This window comes from Peromyscus maniculatus, chromosome 15 (assembly GCF_049852395.1).
Source record: "Peromyscus maniculatus bairdii isolate BWxNUB_F1_BW_parent chromosome 15, HU_Pman_BW_mat_3.1, whole genome shotgun sequence".
Classification (NCBI taxonomy): Eukaryota; Metazoa; Chordata; class Mammalia; order Rodentia; family Cricetidae; genus Peromyscus; species Peromyscus maniculatus.
The window spans coordinates 70,550,876-70,572,116 of record NC_134866.1 but is presented as its reverse complement, the minus strand read 5'-3'; the positions used below and the strand labels follow the sequence as shown (position 1 = coordinate 70,572,116).

The 21,241-nt window shown below is 42.6% G+C and overlaps 1 protein-coding gene across 6 annotated transcripts in view; it reads left to right on the top strand.

Annotated features, from left to right (window-relative positions):
• Positions 1–21,241, top strand: part of Rasgrf2 (Ras protein specific guanine nucleotide releasing factor 2) — a 223,710-nt gene that overhangs the window by 72,802 nt on the left and 129,667 nt on the right. For all 6 annotated transcript variants that reach the window (XM_076552054.1, XM_015998983.3, XM_006980480.4 and 3 more), the window contains exons 3-9: positions 2,229–2,376; positions 4,443–4,532; positions 8,020–8,273; positions 9,865–9,944; positions 10,299–10,492; positions 15,451–15,560; positions 16,282–16,400. In XM_076552054.1, coding sequence (XP_076408169.1) covers positions 2,229–2,376; positions 4,443–4,532; positions 8,020–8,273; positions 9,865–9,944; positions 10,299–10,492; positions 15,451–15,560; positions 16,282–16,400 — 995 coding nt within the window. The remainder of the gene's footprint in view (positions 1–2,228; positions 2,377–4,442; positions 4,533–8,019; positions 8,274–9,864; positions 9,945–10,298; positions 10,493–15,450; positions 15,561–16,281; positions 16,401–21,241) is intronic.

Here is a 21,241-nt window from a genome sequence, read left to right as displayed (position 1 = left end):
ACAGAGCTCAGCCCCACCTGTCAGCCTGGACTTGATTTTCCCTTCTCATTCTTTCTGATTGGTTTTTTTAAAGATAAAACAAAAATGCTTCTCTGCCACCCAATGCTGATCTAATACATTTGTAGACATTTCCACGTGTCTCGGGTAAAGCTGACAATGAAGGACAGAATTTTTATAGTCCTGTTTCTGATGCTCTGTTGCTGCCCCCTCCCCTTAGGGCAGTGGTTCTCAACCCACATAAAGCTGTGACCCTTTAATACAGCTCCTCACGCTGTGGTGACCATAAAATTATTTTCGTTGCTACTTCAGAACTGTTGTTTTGCTACTGTTATGAATTGCAATGTAAATATCTGATATGCAGGATATCTGATATTTGACCTCCCCCGCAAAAGGGTCACGACCCATAGGTTGAGGACCTCTGCTTTGGAGGAAGGAAGACTTATAAAAAGTCTACCCTGTCTTTTTTCTTTCCACTCGTATAGGTGCATGGTCCTTCTTTCTAAGCTCAAGGGGCAGATTTCTTAGAGCAGGTGACTTGAGATCGCTGCTAACTTGGGATCCTCGCCAACACATGTGATGTCAGTGTGTCAGGTGACTCAGCTACCGTGTGACCTTAGTGTGGTCCCAAGACTTCCTCGTTCTCAGTGATACAATGCTATTTCAAAGTGGTTAGAAAAAGAATTTACTAGAAGGAAACCACACGACTCTCTGAACTCCGGGGTGTAACTCTACTCAGATGTTGTGAAAGCAGAACCCAGGTAGTTACTTTTCTCTCTCTCTCTCTCTCTCTCTCTCTCTCTCTCTCTCTCTCTCTCTCTCTCTCTCTCTCTCTCTGACATTCTGCTCATTTTGTGTTTGCTTTTCTGAGCACCTGCTTATGCTTTCCTTCCTCAGCAGACTTCCTGCGGCTGCTTTGGGAAGGGGCGGCTAACCAAGGCTGCCCAACAATGGCGACCTGAGTTCCCAGGCCCCTTTCATCTCACTTAGAGCACACAGAGCAGGATTCCATGGAGAAAACTTCCATTTGACCCAGGTTTCACAGGCGTCTCCTCCCATGTTCGTTCACCGTGATCTTGAGGGAGGTTTTGAGACACAAACATGGCTTCAGTGGGTCAAGCCCCAGAGCAAAGACAAGCAGCCTGGGGGTTTGGCAGAAGCCTCCAAGGGGTCTGGTGCTGTCTCTCCCCTGAGAGGCAATTTGGCTTGTGGTTATATCATGGTCTCAGGTCAGACAGACTTTGATTTGATCCTAACCCTGGGGTCAGTATGCATTCTGGGAACCAATTCTTCCCCTTCGGATTGTGATCATAAACCTCGCCTCTTGTATTACAGGGAGTACGCAACGAGAAAATGTATGATTCGCCCTATACACCCAACAAGTAGTGTCCATTGCTAATTACAACTGTTATCAGGCCATTTGGAAAAGGTTTTATGAGGAGAGGAACATGCACCTTACCACCCTAAACAGTGCAAAAGGATCTAATGTAAAATTCCAGGCGACTTGACATTGTATTACATGCCAGGCACCTCGATGTTACATCATATTCCAAGTGCCTTGACATTGCATCATATTCCAGGCACCTCAATATTGCATTATTAGTGAAAATTAAGAGCAGGTTTTCTCTATCGTGCTTAGCTGAAGAAATGGACATAGGTGAGGTGCTGAAGTCAGGGACCAAAGAGTTTAACTTTCTCTGTCATGTGTGTGGCTTCTGCTCATTTCAGAACAGAGTAGTGGATAATCTGTACCCCACAGAATGGGCGGTCTCCATGATAGCCAAAACAGTTCTTCCTGAACAGACCTTGTTCTCAGGGTTGCCGTCTTCATTCTGGCCAATAGAAGGTCAATTTCACTGGTTGATGAAATACTTTGAATCCCATCATTGAAGACTAATGGCATCAATTCAAAATACTCAATCTCTTCCTTAAAGAAGTCATACACTTTCATATTAAAATCTGTTGGAGTTCCTTGGCTTTTTTTTTCTCATAGTCATGTTAAAATTGTGGGTAGCAGCCAGCATTAAATGGATTCTTAGTTGGAGAATATGTAATATGATGAATACTGAAATTCTATATTATGGAGCCGCCAACTGTATGAGGCAGGTTAGCATGTAAGGTAGAACTAGTCAAACAACATGCGTGGGTCCCTTTTTAAGTGTGTGAGCATTGCTATGTGAAATGGTGATGGAGCAACATGCCAGTGACTAACTGTGCAATTTTCTCTTAAGTTACGCGGACATTTTGATTGAAAGGGAAGTGCTAATGCAGAAGTACATTCATCTAGTTCAGATCGTGGAGACAGAAAAAATTGCCGCTAACCAACTTCGACACCAGCTGGAAGATCAAGACACCGAAATTGAAAGGCTTAAATCAGAGGTATTTCCTGCCTTCTGTTACTTCCTCGTGAATACCTGTCGAATATTCAGGAGAAAAAGATAATCTCAGGAAAAAAAAGTAATGCTGAGCTCTGCTATCAACAGATGTATGGCTGGCTGCTGATCTAGACATGGATCCATTGTCGGCTTCAGGGTCACATAGATGTGTTGCTAGAAGATACCACCATGATAAACATGGAATCTTCTGTTGTTATGTGTGCCCCTAATGTCCTTTGTTAGATAAGAAGCACAATATATCTAAATATATATGTATAATATGTATATATATTTATAATAGTCATCAGGTAAACTCTTGGAGTAATAGCTGTAAGTCTGCCATAGGATAACTTAAAGTCCCAAATGATAACCAAGGAAGGACCAGATGGAAATTGAAAAACACTTTACTTCTAGCTTGCCCCCTGCAGAATTCTGAGAAGCACAGTTGGGCTAAACAAGAAGACACTGATTGACTGTGGGGCATTTCTGTCTCTCCCTTGGCCCCCATTCCTTCAATGTGCACTTCTGGTGAACCTCAGGGTGGCGTTACTGTTACGTGATGGAGTAGGTAGTCTTTGAGTCTATAGCCGAGGGGCTGTGCCTGGGTCCCAGGTCACAATCTATGCAGAGACCTTTCCAGGCTCTCTTGTGGGTGCTCACAGCAAGTGAGCAGTAACTGAAGAATGGAGGAGGGATGGAGAGACTAGATTGTCCTCTCTGTTCTAGCCAGAGGTACACTGGTCTCTTAGATCTAAAGGATAGGGTGCCGAAGGTAGTAGTCATGGATCCTTGCTGACAGGCTTCTCAGCTTTGACAACTTTCTTGCCATTTTTACTGTGCAAACATTTCCTTTGCATTCTCTTACACCTCCCTGAGGCTCACTGTGCCTCCTGCGTGGGTTTCACCTCCTGCTCCCAGGTATCCTGAGAGTAGGACCCTCAGCATATCTGGCTCGAGCATGGAGACGAGAACTCCTTTAGGGACGATGAGTTGCCAAGTGTGTTCACTGTATCATTAGACTCACCAGCCTCCCCTGTGCAGCCCCGAGAGTTGATACAGTGAAAACAGCAACAGAAACCTTAACAAACCTGCATTTTAAAAGGCTATATCAGGCATGTAATTTAAAACAAAATTATTGTGTTCTTTCTCTGCCCCGGTACACCAGAGCAGATGCCTGTTTACTGAGTGAAGCAGGTTGGTATTTACACCACGACAGGAACTCAGCACCAAGCAGTGCTCCCCAATATTTGCCTGTGTGTGTTTATCTGTCTCCATTATGCTCTGCTTTAGTCAGAGGCAGGGTTGTTTTTTTTTTTTTTTGGTAGTCTTTTGTAGCTGCTTGACAGGGATTGTTTCTTATCCCATTATCTTCCCATTTTCTCCTAGAAAATGGAAGTAGAGTATATTTGATTTTGGGGATAAGATCCAAAGACAGAGACAGGTCAGTGGTGTGTGGGGGGGGCAATCTTCCGACCTTTTCAGTGTTGGCTTGTCAATGATTCTATTTAAGTTCTTAGGCTTGTGTGAACCACAATTGGGGCTACACTAGAGAACTGTACTGCTGTGGAGGCAAGAAGCCACTGGGTCTTAAATTCCTTCTTACAGGTCACACGGGGCCAGTTTATTACAGTCCTCTTTGCTTCTTTGAACTGGCCCTTTTCATCAACCCCAGGACACCGAGGTTGCCATAGTAGCCACTGTCTCAAAGACTGCACAAGGACTGTGGGATACACACTTCAAAAACCACTGGTTGATTACAAGAGCTTTAAGTTGAGTGTCTCTGTCTTCATGGCATCTACCTTCAGGCAGGGTGGTGAGGAGACATTGGCCTGGTCTGTCAGGGCTAAGTTCTGGACTAGTATTTGTCTTAAGGCAAACCTCAGGTCACACTTTGTGGATCACTGCCTGTCAGCACTTGGAGTAAGATTCATGTTCCCTGCATCAGAGCACCAAATAAGGAGAGGGCACACACAATGACAGTTTCTGGATGTCTTCATGGGTAGAACTTCTTTAGTATGGCTGTATACCACCATTTCCCAAATCCTGAAATGGACCTCTTTTGGGTTACAGATTGTTGCTCTTAATAAAACCAAGGAACGGATGCGCCCTTACCACAGCCATCAAGAGGATGAGGATCCAGACATCAAGAAGATTAAAAAGGTAAGAAGTGGGAGGCTTCTGGGAGCATGGTGACCAGTTGTCTGCTCTGTGATGGCGACTTTGTTATGGTGTCCTCAAGCTGGTGACAGCCTTGGTGTTTCTACAAATGGCTTCCAGACTGTCCCTTCATTGGGATCCACACCAGTCTGGAAAATTTCAGCCTGAGACTTCTTTCCAGAACTAGAACTTCCCTTTTGGATTCTGGGAAGAACGCTAAAAACACACATTTAGACAGCAGTGTACTCTATTGGGTGAATGCAGTGCTGTTGAAACTCCTGATTTTGTTGCATTCATAGTTGGGAAGAAATTATATTTCTATATTAAATAATTATTCCCTGCTAGATATAAAAAATTTTAACCAAACGTTCAGAATTTGGAATAGATTCTTTGGACTGCGTTGAACATTTTCAACTTTCAAGAAATAATAAAGTAAAATAAAGCTATTATTTTCTTAGCATTATAATCTTTTATTAGAACCTGTTTTATGATACTGTGTTCCAAAACTAATGCTATTACCTTCTTTTAATAGTATGCAGTTGCATGTAAACAAGGATATTAATAATATCCAATTTTCAGCCATATTGTGGGAGCTGATCTGTTAGTAAATAAATGAGGCAGCTATTGTTCATCAGGGAACATCTGCCAAAGTGAATAGAAAGATTTTATTTAACACAAATTTTAATTGAGCTTAATTTTCTAAACCTATTTCTATTAAATAAGAGAATAACAAAAATAAAAACATAGTTTTGAACCTTTGTGATTCTCCAAAGAAGCAATTTTAAACCTATTTTTTTAACCTGTTAATAGATTTCAAAATTAACTATTATTTTTTAATGTCCCAAATCAAATAAATGTCTGTGGAAAAGTTGTTTACAAATGAACCACGTAACTTTTCTAATCTTGGCAAATTGTAGCTAAAAGGCTAAAAGACTTCAAAAGATTGTAACTCAAAATTGCTTATAATTCACAAAAAAAAGTCCTTTAGAATTCTCAAAATAGTATGCATAGAACTTCTTCACACAATGCTATTGAAATGTGCTTAATGTCTATTGTTTGAGTGTAGCAGTTTTAATGGCCATATGGGAACTGATGTGGGGTGTCAAAATTAGAAGGCATGTGACAACATCTTAAGTGTTGCAAAATTAAATGCATGACAATTTATATCACATTGGTGAAAGAGATATTAAAAAGGAATGTGTGGTTGGTATATTGTGCACCCCAATAAACTTATCTGAGGGTCAGAGAACAGAACAGCCACTATATTAAACATAGGTTTAGGCAGTGGTAGCACACGCCTTTAATCCTAGCATTCCAGAGACAGAGATCCATCTAGATCTCTGTGAATTCAAAGCCACACTGGGAACAGCCAGGCATGGTGACATACACCCTAGTCCCAGGAAGTGATAGCAGGAAGCAGAAAGGTATATAAGGCGTGAGGACCAGGAACTAGAGCCTTTGTTAAGCTTTTAGCTTTTAGCAGCAGTTAAGCTGAGATCCATTTGGATGAAGACTCAGAGGCTTCCAATTTGAGGAAACAAGATCAGCTGAGGAATTGGCGAGGCGAGGTTAGCTGTGGCTTGTTCTGTTTCTCTGATCTTTCAGCATTCACCCCAATACCTGGCTCTGGGTTTATTTTTATTAATAAGACCTTTTAAGATTCATGCTGCAGTAATGTTGAATAGATGATGGTCATATTAAGGGGATCAGGTAGGGAATTAAAATTTTAATGAATTGTGAACCTGAAATATGCCTCCTTGCTGAATCTGTCATCTCTAAAGTGCCACATCTTCTAATTACTTATCCGGTAATTTTTATAGTTAGTGAGGACCTTTTATTTTAGGGTCCATTCTGAGGAAACAGGATCGGAGTTCAAAGCGCCCTGCCTTTGAGCAAAGGATTATGATACATAGCTGTTTTCTCAGGGTTTCATTTACCTGGGCATTTAACAGATATTCAGCAAGTGTTTGTTGACTGGTCGAACCACACAGATTAGTGCACTTTCCCAGATTTGCACTTTTCCTATTGTACCAAGGAAATTCAGATCCATTTTAAAGGATATATGATGTTTCTACAAAAGAGATGTTATATTAAATTATTCCTTTAAAAGTTATTCATCATTGCAAAGAATAACGTATGTCCTGTCCACACGGCCGATAAGAGCTCAAGGAAGGACATGTTAAAGGACCTTGGCTTGGTCTGCAGCTTCCCCAGCTTGCAGCTTATCTGAAACCTCGGATTGCTCATTTGTAGGAGGGATTGGATGAGCCAGTTTCAACACTTATTTTTTAGGCTTAAATAAGCAAAGCAAAACAAAATGCAACATCAATAAAAAAAATCAGCTGGTTTAAAATGGACAAAGTACTTGGATAGACCACTATTTAGACATTTCACCAGTGATCCGCAAACACATGCAAAGATAGCCAGTCATTGGAGAAGGTACAGATCAAAACCATAAGAAGACAGAACCTCACATCCACTGGGACAGCTACTGTAGAAAAAACAGGAGGAAAATGACACATTTCGATGAGGATGTGGAGAAATTGGGTAACTGTGTGATATAGATTGTAAAATGGTAAATAAACCTCAATGAAATTCAATAACACATTTCCCAGCAATCCCATTTCTGGGTAGATTTCAAAAGACATGACAGCAAGGTCTGGATCTTGAGGAGATATTGGCATAGCTGTGTTCGTAGCAATACTATTCAGAACAGCTAAGGGATGGAAGCAGCCATAATGCCCAACAGAGATGAGCAGGATAAATGGGTAATGGTATATCACTTATCCTTAAAAAGTACAGAAACCCTGGCACATGCTTCAACATGGGTGAACCTTGAAGACATTTTAGTAAATGAAATTGGTCAGTTCCTGCAGAGAACAAGGATGGTTCCTAGCACCCACATGGTAGCTTACAATCATCTGTAAATCCAGTTCCAGGGAACCTAATGTCCTCTATTGGCTTCCATGGGCTCCTACACATACATGATACATGTACGTAAACTCAAACACACACACACACACACACACACACACACACACACACAAACAATAAATAAATCATTTTCTAAAATGTGGTCTGGAGCTCAATTGTGGAGCACTTGCCTAGAATGCATAAGACCCTGGGTTCAATCTTTGGCACTTAAAAATTATTAAGATGGTAGATTTTTTTTTTAACCACAAATAAAAATATATAGGATTATTTCTTATTAAAAACAAACCTTTAACTATTATTTAAATATATTCTCTAAGTCTTAAAGTATTATTAGCCCAGTAGTAGTATATTCTAATGTCTATATAAATAAGTCTAATGCTTTTAAGCTGTGACGGAAATTTGTGAACCTCAGAAAACCTGTTTAAAATCGTTTTCCCCTGCTCTTTGGTGAAGGCTTGCCATTGTACTGAAGAAAGCGTCAACGCACCATTCAAAGGGTGGCGTTTATCCACGTACTGTCTCATCTCCCAGACTCCTTTGCTTCCTCGTCCTGTAGGTTCAGAGCTTCATGCGAGGATGGCTGTGCAGGAGGAAGTGGAAGACCATCGTGCAGGACTACATTTGTTCTCCCCATGCTGAGAGCATGAGGAAGAGAAACCAGATCGTGTTCACCATGGTGGAAGCCGAGACAGAGTACGTACACCAGCTCTACATCCTGGTGAATGGTTTCCTCCGGCCCCTGCGGATGGCGGCCAGCTCCAAGAAGCCCCCCATTAGCCATGATGATGTCAGCAGCATTTTTCTCAACAGGTTTGTCTTTGCATAAATGGATAGTTTGGGAATAACTCACTGGCATTTCTTGAAAACACCCCTATTTTAGTCAGAAAAGAGGTCTTGCAGATTCAGCTTTGCAGTTCTCAGGTTAAGAACAAGGATGCAATCCTTGAATGGCATTGTTAGTCTGTATTTGCATTTCTCTTGAATCTTGACATCTCATTTTCTCGGTTTGTGTCTCTGTTTGACATTTGCGTTCTTGTTACTTACTGTGTGGGGGTATGTATGCGTGGAAGATCCTCTCTCTTACAAGCTGAAGGAGACGGAGTGATTGATGGGTCTCTCTGTGCAATTTACACAGAAGCATTTTAGGACGCATGCAAACTAAGATGGCTGGAGAATCCTTGTTGGGTTTATTTCTGCACTAAGTATTTGCAGTGCCCTTTTATGCGGAAGATCAATTAATGGACAGAGCAGAACCCCCCTGCCATCATGACATTTATATTTTAATGTGAGAACAGAAATGGACAGCGAATAAATGAAAATATGTAGTATATGATCCAGTGATCAATGTTGTGGAGAAAAATAAGACAAAGGAAGAAGTGGAGGGAGGAAGTCTTGGGTGTTGTACTTAAATTCTAATTATTTATCTGTTTTTGAGTAGGTAACACAGTGATATGATTCGCAAGTCAAAACAATGGGAGGGGGCACTTTGAATTTGCACCCTCACGTCCTCTTCCTGAGCTAGTGCTGTGAGCATTTTGGAAACAGTTATCCAAGCATGTGTGGATGATGGTGTGCATAGGCCTGTGAACTGTTCTCTCCGATAGTGACCATCCAAGTGTGTGGCCCTTGGTTCTAGGCTGCCCTGATGATTTACTTCCATGGGACTACTTGATCTAGATAAGGAAAGGCTAGGAGAACGCTGTTTACATTCAGAATGTGAATGTTAGGCCTCTTGATTGGAAGCTAAGACTTTGAGCTCTTCATACAGCCCAGCTACTGTTTGCACACCGAGTCCTAGACGGAGAACGGAAGAGGTACATTTTAAACGGGTGGCCACACAGGGCATGTGTTGTCATGGTTGCTGTTTAACTAGATTCCCTTGTCTTTGAAATGAAGCCCAGGCGGGCCAATTATCTTGAATTGCAGCAGAGCTTATACCTAAGGAAATGTGGTTTTCCCAATTATGTACAACATTGGTTTCACTTGTTTCCTAACTCAGGTATCAAAATACAAAGGGGGATGCAGCAGACAGGTTTCAGTATAGGAAAGAGCAGTCCCTCTCTCACCAGAGGAAATCCTTTGCTTAGAATTTGTCAGAAGAGCTGGGGGAGTAAAGCTCTTCTTGGAATGTTGAATTTAAGAGCAGAAGACCATAAATGTGAGACAGAAGCAGATTCTGGGAGCATCCTGTCCTCTTGACTTTGGGGTTCATCTTGGTTTCTGAGGCTAAAAGAGAAATTGCTGTATGGAGGCAGGTAAAAGGTCCATGCTATTAGTTTGAAGGCCCCATGGGACTGCTATATCATGTACATGGATAGTAATACTTTAATATTTTGTTGGGCTTCTCGCAGGACAGATGCTTTATGTTACTGAGTGGTATTGTTTATCTATGTTTTTATAGTGAAACAATCATGTTCCTTCATGAAATATTCCATCAAGGACTAAAGGCAAGGCTGGCCAATTGGCCTACTTTGGTTTTGGGTAAGTCATTATTTCTGGATCTAGATTTTTGTTGAAAGGCCAGTGCTAGGGTACAGTATGTGTTATTCAGCATTGAATGTCTGTCTAGACTTCGCTGTTAACTGACAAGTTTCCTTAGACACTGGGACTCTGTCTTGCTGTACTGGGCCATGTCTCAGTAGTTACTTGTTGATGCTTTCTTTCCTCCGTCTATATAAGTCATGTGGAACTGGAGTCACATTATGCTGCAAACTCTACCCAATCTGTCCTCCAGGCAGGGTAACTAGGGCCTGAGCTGTGTGGTGCTGGGAGGTGCTTTTTGTGGAGACTCGCCAAGCCCCAAGGGAAATAGCCATGTTTTCTTCTCTCTTCCAGCTGATCTGTTTGATATTTTGCTGCCCATGCTGAACATTTATCAAGAATTTGTGCGTAATCACCAGTACAGCCTCCAAGTACTTGCCAACTGTAAACAAAACAGAGATTTTGACAAGCTCTTAAAACAGTATGAAGCCAATCCTGCCTGTGAGGGGAGGATGCTGGAGACATTCTTGACCTACCCAATGTTTCAGGTAAACCATTTGGGATGTAACATCTAAGCCCTTGATTCTAACTCACCACTTGGGATATAGCTTCTAAGCCCTTGATTCTAACTCACCACTTGGGATTTAGCATCTAAGCCCTTGATTCTAGATCAGCACTACAAACTATAAGCCATCAGGATATCTTGGCATTTTTCTAGTGCTGGAGACTGAACCCAGGGCATTGAGCATGCTAGGCAAGGACTCTACCAATGAGCTACATCTCCAGCCCAGAAAGCAAGCACTTTTTGAGGCAAATAATTGAGGAATGATTTTTTTTTAGCAGTAATTTCTCTTTATAGAATGATTCCACACAGACCTCTTCCATGGAGTCTCCACCTCCAGCATGTTTAAAAATATTATTAGTCTCACAGAAATAGGATTCTCTGCAGATGCACTGGTTTATGCTGGTTGCATAAAAGGTTCTCGGGAACTGGAGTGGCTGCTGGGAAGTCTCCGTTTTCAAGCCCTCTCCTGCTGCAGCAGGATTACTGTGGAGTTTCTCTTGGCTGGAACTTTGGAGAACAAAACAAGGCCTTCTTAATCCCACAGCCTGTGGAGACCTCAGAGCTAGAAGGCACTGGCTAGACCTGGGTATTGTGGGGACCTGGTCATGTGGCTCTTCTTAAGGAAGGCTATACCCTGACGTTCATTCTTGGCGATTAGGGAGACCTACAGGATGAAGTACACACATAGCCCTGCCTTCAGGGCTTTCCCTTGAAGTACCCTAACCTGAGGGAGTCCCACAGAACCCCAAATGGGCATGGAGTCTCCTGTTCTTTTGGAAACTTCGGATTCTGTTCTTTTGGAAAGGCAGTGAGTGTTCCTGTTGTGGAATTTATGGGGCTTTTGGCGAGGCCTCCCGATTGTCATGTGGTGAAATGATTCTTCTCATCATGTGTGTTATAGTTACTGTGGAGCATTTTGTCCTCCAAGCAGGCAGCATTGGCCCCGGGTAACCCTTTTGGAGACTCAGGGGGGAAAAATGTCTGTGGTCCATAATTGTTTGTCTTAGGGTTTGTCAGTACTGCTTGGAACCTTGGAAGTGGCCATGGTAGTTCAGTAAGAGTCTTAAAAACCAAAAGGTTGCATTTGAAAACACTTAAGAGTAGTGAAACTTCATAACGATATATCTATATATCTATATGTATGTAAATCATGTAACTATTTTGCTTGAACTCTTTGCCTTTCTGAGGAAGTATTTCCCAGGAAAAATGACACGCTTTTGTTTTGCTCTATACACAGACAGAAGTTCAGGTTTTAGTGACAGAGAAGAGCTTCACGAATACATTGCTCTTCTGTGATGCTATTTACATTTTCAGCAGCGACCTCTAGGTTAGGATTCAGCACCCTAAACCACATCTGTCAGCAGCCCCAGGTCAGGTGGCTACAAAGACAGAATTGTTCAAGGTGCATGAAGCTCCCTACGCGCAATGTTTCTTCCACATGCTTTTTAATTCCTCAAGGTGTGATTCTCTCAGAGTTGTAAATTGGCAGAACTTTACCTGCACTGTGGACAGGGCCTCTCAATGCAGTTGAATGCTGAGCCTTGGAGGGACCTTCCTCCATCTTCCCTTCCTTCCCCCTGCAGAGTTTAAGTCCAGTAGCCACGGCTAAGCATTTTGATTCACTTGGAGGCATTCCCATCATGTCAGAGAAGAGTGTGGAGCTGGGAGTCTTGATGAGACCTGATGACATACTTAGCCTTCCCTCTCATTGATACTGTCACAGTCTCTGATAGGGGTAGCTGAGCCCTGGTTATCTCTAACTGCTTCAGATCTTGACCGTGATCACCGGTGGATGTCATTGGTTTGGACAGTTTGGGTTGGGTAACCATGCCATATTGCAAGGCTGCCTAGAACCACCTCCTCCAGCCCTGACTGTGGTAGCTCTAAACCCTGAAACTGAGGTGAGGGACCAGAGAGTGATGCTCTCTGACTTCTTCCATGGTCAATTAACTCAAAGCTTTCAAAGCCCATTTGCTGCCCATGGGCCTTGGGTTTCTTAGGGTCTGTCCTTTGGCTTCTTATCACTTGGAGTTTCCCCAAGGAGAAACCATTTGAAACAACCAGAGGGAGGAACTCTTTCTGGAAACTTGAAGGTTTTTCTTCCTGAGCTCATTCAGTTCTCATCCTCCTGCTCTTCATAGTCCCTCACTAACGGGTGAAGCCATCGTGAGGGTGTTTGCACCCTCAGAAGATCTGGGATGTCGCTTCTTTCCTGACACACATTGAGCTGAAGTAATCCTTTCATGCCTTGACCTTGCTCCTGGGTAGTGCTAGACACACACCCCCACCCTGCAACAGTGGAAGTTGTGACCCCCCTTTACACTGCCAGAGGACCTCTGGTCCAGACGTTTGCATTGGCTTAAATATGGAGGCAGAGGTTGGTGTCTGGCCAGAGGGAGTGGGAGGAGAGATTAGAATTGGAGGCTTTTAGCCTGTAGCTTGTGCATGATGGAAGAGAGAAGAAGTTGACAGAGTAACGCCCCCCCATTCCACCCCCTGCTTTTTGTAATGGTAATTTAACTCAAGACCTCACACAAGGCAAGATCTCTGCTCCTGGTCTCCATGCCCAGTTTTCCTGGGGCGTTTGTTAAGTCAGTTGCTGCCTTGAACTGTGAAAACAGGTAGGAATTATGGAATTGGGATGATTCAGTCAGAACTAGTAAGTCCTATTGTTACCAAGCAACTTGTTATAGAAATAATAAATAGAGTCATTAAATTTTTTTTTTATTTAGCGAATGCAGTGCCTTGGTTGGTACTGTCCGAGCAGTCTCCAGGTGCTCATCTGTTTATTTGGATGTGTATGTGTTGAAAGTCCACAGATAAGCCAGTCATGACATCTGCTCCCTCCGAGAACGATGCTGTGAGATGTGTAGTCTCTCGCTGCTCTAGCTTAGCTATTAACCGAGAGAGGAGAGCAAGCTAATTAAAGTCTATAAAGTGACAAGTATTTGTTCCTTTATTGAAAGTAGAAGTATGATTCATTTTGATAGCTGCTGTGATTGCTAGACGTTTTGGAGGAAACTCTGCAGTGAGCTCCTGACTCCAGAGACAAGCTCTTTGCAGTCCCCCACCCCTCAGCAGAGCCTCCTCTGCCTGCTTTCAGCCAGAGCTAACATTTCTTTGTCCCTGTACCAGAAAGTGGAAGGGGCCAGGTACTGAATTCAACTCCATCCTCTTGAGCTTTAGCCAGAGAAGTCTTTAAAATAGATTTAACTAATGGAGGAGGAGCATGAAGCCATTTACTAAACATAGTTTTGTGGGGTTTCAGTGCACAGTAAGTAGTGAGGCTCTCCCACTCTGGACTCGTTAGGAAAAACTGAGTGTATTAGCTGTTGACAGCTTTCTGTGGAAGTACTAACTTTTAGCATAGTTTGAGCCATCATGGGATTGTCAACAAAAGAGTTATTTGTAAGCATCTTTGTCCTGGGAGGCTTTTCCATGTGAGATGGTATTAAAGGATGTTTTGGTGAGAAGTTTGTAGAAAGAGGCAGGAATCTTCCTTCATCTGTCCTGCAGTGAGGTCTCTTATTTCCTACCCTTCTCTGACCAAGGGATCCTGGCCTGTGTTTCCTAAGACCTTGATTCTACTGTTGAGCTGCTGTTCACATCTGCACTGATGTTGACTGTTGTCCATGTGAATGCATCGAGTAGGCACTCAAGAGTGAACAGCAAATAGCCCCGTGATAGTCACAGGTGAAGAGCAAAGGCACATCCACAGACAGAGCCACCAACCCCAAGGACAGGAGGGATGAGCTACACACAGGGCTTTTCTGTCCTAAGATCCACCTTAGAGAGGTTACTGGACCTGAAGTTTATTTCCTTACTTGCCAAGTGGAGAGCTAATCCTTATGTTTCCGGAGGAGTGGACATGTCCACAAGGCTCAGAGTTCTCCTGGGCCCACAGAAAGCGGTGTGTTGGAGTGGTTGCTCACACTTTTCTGAAGTCTAGTTCCTTACTTTCTAAGAGACTGTTGTAGGAGCACAAGAGAGAGAAAAGTATGTTGAGTCTGTAACTTGAGTTAAATCTCTTCTCTCATTTACTATTGGTGAAATTATTAAGGCCACTCCACATAGTTAAAAGGGAGGTTTATTTAGTGGCGTAACTTACAAATGAAGGGATAGGTAGGTTGCAGGGTCTGGGAAAGACGTAGCGCAGTCTGGCGGTGTTCTCTGGAGAACTCTACTCGGTCTACCTCCAGTGTCCAGGGTCCAGGAACCAAGAGAGGCGGCGCATCTGGATCTCGGGTCTTCAGGGTCCTCTCTTGGCCTCACTTTGTAGGTGTGACAGTTACCGAAGCCTCAGTGGGGGTTGGAACTTCCAGATCAAAGCTGGAATGGCTACCCACTACAGTTTACTAAAAGCCTCATACAGCTGGTGGAGTTTTGCTTTTTACAGAATTCAGAAACTGTTTATACCATAAGCACAAAGAAAGAACCTAGTCAAACAACACTCGCAGTGCTGGAGGGTGAAGTGAGATGAAATAGGATTGGAATGTCAATACGGGTGACCATATCCTTCCTGATTTCAACTGTCAAGAGAGCATTGGCAGGACTGTCAGTTTTTAAATAAGTATATAAACAGACAGCACACCTTTACAAATAGACTCAAGTGGCTCGATAAACAGCAATATCTGTTTCCCCATGACCCAGTCTGCAGAAACCCTGATTCAAACACGCACGGTTCTGTACAGACTTAAACAATGGCTCCTTTATACTAGGTTTCTTCATTTATGATCAACTTTTCTTGCATTTTTGGCATAGACTTCCTTGGTGTATGAGGTTTGAAGCTTGGTTCAGTCTATATGTATTCCTTTAAAGACTGTAAAACCTTCAGAATTATAAGGATAGGGGTGAGCTCTCCAAGGGTGCTGGCCCCTGTAGTGAGTGTCCCCATGTCATCCACCAGGCCCTCTTGTTCACACTCACCTATGTGTATATTAGATCCCCAGGTATATCATCACGCTGCATGAACTCCTGGCTCACACCCCCCATGAACACGTGGAAAGGAAAAGTCTGGAGTTTGCTAAGTCAAAGCTGGAGGAACTGTCCAGGTAGGCAGGGAACTTGTGGGAAGGGGTCAGAGTGGGAAAGAAACAGCGTGGTAGCCTCCTGTAGAAACCTGGTGTGTGGATGTCAAGGGAGGGGAAGCCAATGGTAGATCCAACATTTTAGTTTCATCTTAGAGTGAAAGATGGCACTGAATTATCATTCACATCCATTTTAATCAAGAAAAAAAAAACCTTTGAAAAGTTCTCATAGCATGTGAATTCATATGGTTGAGAGCAGGTATATTTTGGTTAAGTTTGCAAATTTTCTCTCATTTTCCCATCAAAATAGAAAAATGGCTTTCTGTTGCATTTTTGTGTTCAGATTTTTGCAAGAAGCTGGAGAATGGGCAGGTTGTCACCAATATGATTCAGATGAAATGTGACAGGTAGTATAGCAGTCTCTAACTTAGTGCCTTCGAGGGGTGACCCTTCAATGTTAACGAAGGGAGCCATCTGTAAAATGTTGGGTCTCTTTCGTTTGCATTCAAAGCGAGCTCTGCCACTCACTGATGGCTGGTCCCCTTACCATTTTCAATCTGCTCGCACGGTGTGGCCTTGCTTTAGGCTGTGGCTGGCTGAAGCCTGGAGGTCAGTCTTCTCTCACGGTCTAGTTGAATTCCGTTCACATTCAGACCCGAGCATGTCAGGGGGCACCATCCCTCCCTCTCTGCCCGAGCCACAGTTCATGTCTCTCACCACCGTCCTCTCTGCGTGTGTCTGACAGAGTGATGCATGACGAAGTGAGCGACACTGAAAACATCAGGAAAAACCTCGCCATCGAAAGGATGATCGTGGAGGGGTGTGACATTCTGCTGGACACCAGCCAGACTTTCATCCGCCAAGGTAAGACCGGTCAAGAGACCAGGCCCTCTACTCATGTGATCTGTGTGTCTGTCATGGTATCTCTGGCAGATCCGGGGACACGTTCTGGAGCAGGCCTATGTGTTTGGTGCAGTTCGTGCAGGACACCCCCGTGGCCTTGACCAAGGCTGTGGTTGAGGCCCACCTCTGTGCTGTTTCTTTTCAGGGGCCATGAGAAACAGCAACACAATAATAGTAAAGCAGGAGAGGGGCAGTTAATCACACTCTGGCTGGACTCTCCTCCTCAGTGGACCGGACATGCTCTACAGCTCCGAGGAGGACAGGTCGGTCTGGCCAATCGGAATGGCAGTACCAAGTGGTGATGATATCCAGGCAGAGGCTCAGGAGACACTGGCATTCCTCAGAGCTCTTGAACAGAAGAGAGGGGACAATGTCCGGAGTGAAAACAGCTGTCTGTCGTCCCCCTCTCTCACCTGGCACTTCCGACTCAGTGCCACATATAATAATTCAATTCAATCAATAACTCCGGTTACCAGGTGGAAAGGTCCCTACCAGGCTTTGGAGATGGTGAAGCTATCCTGGGTGTAGCATGTGCTTTGTGAGGGGGGCAACGCCTGATTAATTAAACTTTGGAAGAGATGAAGCTGTGTCACAAACACTGGAGAAGGACCATGCATATCCCTCCTCAGCTCTTCTTTCAAAGTGCAAGAAGTTAGCCACATTCCCAAGACACTTTCAAGGGCTTAGGTGTCTTGGGGGATGAGGGCATGCTCCATGTGCTGGATCTGAGCAATCAGCGCACTCTGCTTCATATCTTTATAGTTTTGGAATTGGTGTGTACTGAAACATAAACTTGGAACTTGAATTAATCATTAATGCTGCTTCTGGCCATGGTGTGCCAATATCATTTGAAGCTATTACTATTTCCTTCCATAATATTCTGCTTAAAATATGTTTTATCTCATGAAATAAGACATTATGCAGTCCACGTTATTTTTTGCCTAGTATACTTAAGAAGATTAACACATGCCATTCTATTGTCTGTTATTTATTTACAAAGAGAGATACTACTCATATGCTAAATTTGGGGAATATATTTTAGGAATTAATTCCTCTTCCCATTTTCAAGACTACATACTAACTTTTCTTAAGGTAATAGTAGAGTACAATGCTAACAACACCAGGCCATTTCAATTCCCGTCCTGCTCCTCTGTGTGGACTGTGTTCCTATGGTGGCTGGCTTTCTGCCTCAAGGTACATTGCCTGACTGAGCCTTCACCTCTGTCTCCCCCTATCTGGGGGTGGGAAAGACCTACTCTGCCTCTTTTATGCCTATGAAAGGTCCACTTGACCTAATAAGTCCAGGCCAGATAAGAAGTCTTTGGAAGTTTGCTCATCTTCCCATCCACTTTGCCTCAAGTTACAATGACTTGACTGTCCTCTCCATTTTCATTTGCCAATGGAGCATGGATTCTGTCCTTTTTGTGTAAAGGAATCTATGCATGCCTCCTTCTCCCAGTAACTGCAAGCTCTGAAAGGCAGCATCCCTGGATTCTCTTTGCCTCACCTTGTCTACTAAAGCTACTGGGAAAGTGGGAATTGAAGTACCGGATAGGTTACTGATTGAAGTTGTAAGATATTTATATTTTTCTTGTATTTAGAGTTCTCTAAAAATGTCTCCTAATTCATCTGTACTTTATATCTAAGAATGGACAGGGGACTTTCTGTAACTTACATACATTTTCTGAATGTACTTTTGATTGAACAGAGTTAGTATCCACATTCACTCAATGTATTTATAAAACTTAGTTCCTTATGACTCTCAAACAGAAACCCACAATTAATGAAATGTGTTTGAGTGTCCAATGCATTGAACAAGTCACATTTTTTGTTACACTTTAAGAAATAAAAATCATATACTGTTTCACCCTTAAGCCACACCCACATGTTATTTATTCTGCTATATGCTACATCTAGGTCATCTAGGTCATCAATATCAGTTGCTCTACAGCGGTCTTGCTGATCTTGCTGTGTGTTTGACCTGGTTAGTCTATTTAGGAGTTATTTGATAAAGGTTGTTCCTAAACATCAGAATTTGATCTGAAATTAGAAAGTAATCAATTATAATTGGGAAAGTTTGAGCTCTTTTCCCTTAATTTCTCCTATCAGCACTTTCACTAAATAGCCGTAACAGGCTTTTACACCCACAAAACACATTCTAGAAGTATTCATTAAACTATCAAGTATTATTCATTAAACTATCAAGTATTATTCATTAAACTATCAAGGGCTTTCATTTCCTACTAAACTGACTACAAGTTATTTTTCGTGGTATTCTAGTATTTTTGTTAATCACTCTGATGGGTGATATAAGATCTATTTCGATGTATGTGTGCTTGCATCTTCACACGTATGCTTTCAACTTTATATGATTTCCAAGAGAAATAACCGCCTCCCGATCCTCAGTAAGGCCTCCTCAGAGTAAGAAAGCACAGCACAGAGCACAGTGACTCTACCACCTCAGATACCAAGCTCAACGGCCTGAAAATTGCTGTTCACATTTTCACTACTGAGTAGAATTCAGAATATAGGCATTGGCCAGTCTTGGAGGCCACTCTGTGGGAATTAGAGATGAAAGAATCTCTGCAGAAGTCTGCATCTCTGAGATGCAGAAGTCTTCTGCAGGTTGACCTCAGTTGTTAGCTACCCAGTAAGGACAGAGCCACAGCAGGGGTCTGATAAAGAGGATGCGATAACCATTTCCCTAATACTAATCATTTATCTAACTTGCATTAACTGGAGAGGAATCTTTTCTGAAAGTCATAAGACTACATTGAAATACATCAAATAAAGGATGAAATGTGATGACTTAAAGACAACTTAAAATACAGTTCTGAAGTATTGTATTTTATAAAATAGTTTATTTTATAAACTTCTTAAATAGTCTTGAGATTTCTCACTTTTAGTTCAGTTGAGTAGACTTCTGTCCACATCCAGTGCAGATAGTCTATTTGACGAACAGTTATAGTCTAACGTGGTAGCATATGGTTGCCAAGGAAACGTCTTTAAACCTCAAAGCTGAAATTCACAATAATTGCTAATAGATGTGCTAACCATAAATTTTGTAATTTCTGATTTAGAAAATTGCTTTAAATTGCTAGAAGTATTTGCCAATGAACACATGATTATAGATTTGGTTACAGCTTCTCTGCAAATGGCCCTGTGGCCCATGTGTCCACCCAGACACTTACCCGAGTGCCCCTTTCCACCCAGCCCTGACTAACCTGACTTTATAGTATGACTACCCGGGGTGTGGCTAACACCACCATTGTCTTAGTCCCTCTCTTTGCTTCCCAGTTCCAGTTTTTACATTGTTCAGTTTCCCGCCATTGTCTGACTATGTCCTGCACCTATGTGTGTGGCCTTACGAGAGTCACTTAAACTCAGGCCTCAGTTTCCCCATTTGTAAAATGCAGAAGGGGTTAATCCCCACCCCTCCCAAGTCTCACAAGTGCCAACTCTTTGCTGCAATTCCTTGCTCACAAGTTTCCTAAGCCTCCTGCCTTCTGCTTTCTCCATACCCCCTCGACATCTCGAATTTAATTCTTTGCTACTTGAGCGTCTGTCTGTCAGTTTGCTCCCACCCACCTCCCCTCCTTCAGTCACTCTCCTCTTGTCCAACCCCTTCCCTGGTTCAAGCCTTCTCTCGGCCCTTTGTTCCCCACTCCCACACCCTCCCCCAGGACTGATTCCCTGCTATTCTCTGAGCCCAGAGGAGCTGCCTACTTTCTGTCTGTCAAGCATCCCACCTAATCTAGGTAATCACTTACCTAAATAGATGCTGTGAGATCGGGGCATGGAAACCCGGGTCCTGGATGTCTGTCTTACCAGCTCTGTTAATGGGAAGATGCAATTCGGAGCATTCATCAGTTAATGCTAATCTGGTGCTTTTGTGATTCACATAGTTTTATTGCCTTAGGTATATATTTCTTTATATAAAATCTTGAGGATTTTTCTCACTTTTCATTATAGAACTAATCTGTGCTCAATTAAAAAAAACCAGAAAACATGAAGAAAAATAAGGTTGTTTCTCTGGGAGATGCCTCTAGTAATATTTAAGGATTGATTATGTATTTTGTGGTTCTTGTGGGCTCACGAGAGCCTGTGTATGGCTGCACAGGGTGGTGGGTTACACAGATTATTACTGGCTCCAGTGATTTCAGAAGTTAGAGTCAAGGTGTCTGCAAGAATCTTGATACTTTGTGGTTTGTATTTAATAGACTGGAGTTTTCTTTTTAGGAGTAGGGAAGTTTCTACTAGAGTGTAGTCTGCAAGTAATTGGAGGCATTCCCAGATATCATACAAATATTACAGAAGTCTGTGTCTCACTTCTCATCCTGAACAGACCATAGCTTTGCTCTGGATGTGGATTGCTTTCCATTCAGGTGTCACAAATACATTTTAATTGCACTTTTTTGCATTTTTATTAGCATATATTAGTTGTACAGAATTGTGTTCATTGTATAGCACATAATTTAAATATAGTTTAAAATAACTTCCTTTAAGATAGCCCTTAGTTAGCCAGGCAGTAGTGGTACATGCCTTTGATCCCAGCACCCAGGAGGCAGAACCAGGCAGATCTCTGTGAGTTTGAGGCCAGCCTGGTCTACAGAGCGAGATCCAGGACAGGCACCAAAACTGCACAGAGAAACCTCGTCTCAAAGAAAACAAAACAAACAAAGAAGATAGCCCTTAATTAAATTGCACTGAATTATATAATTTATATATTTTTACAGGATGCATGCATTACACCATCTACTTTTAAAATGCAAAGTAAACTATTAATATGCCTTTTATTTTAT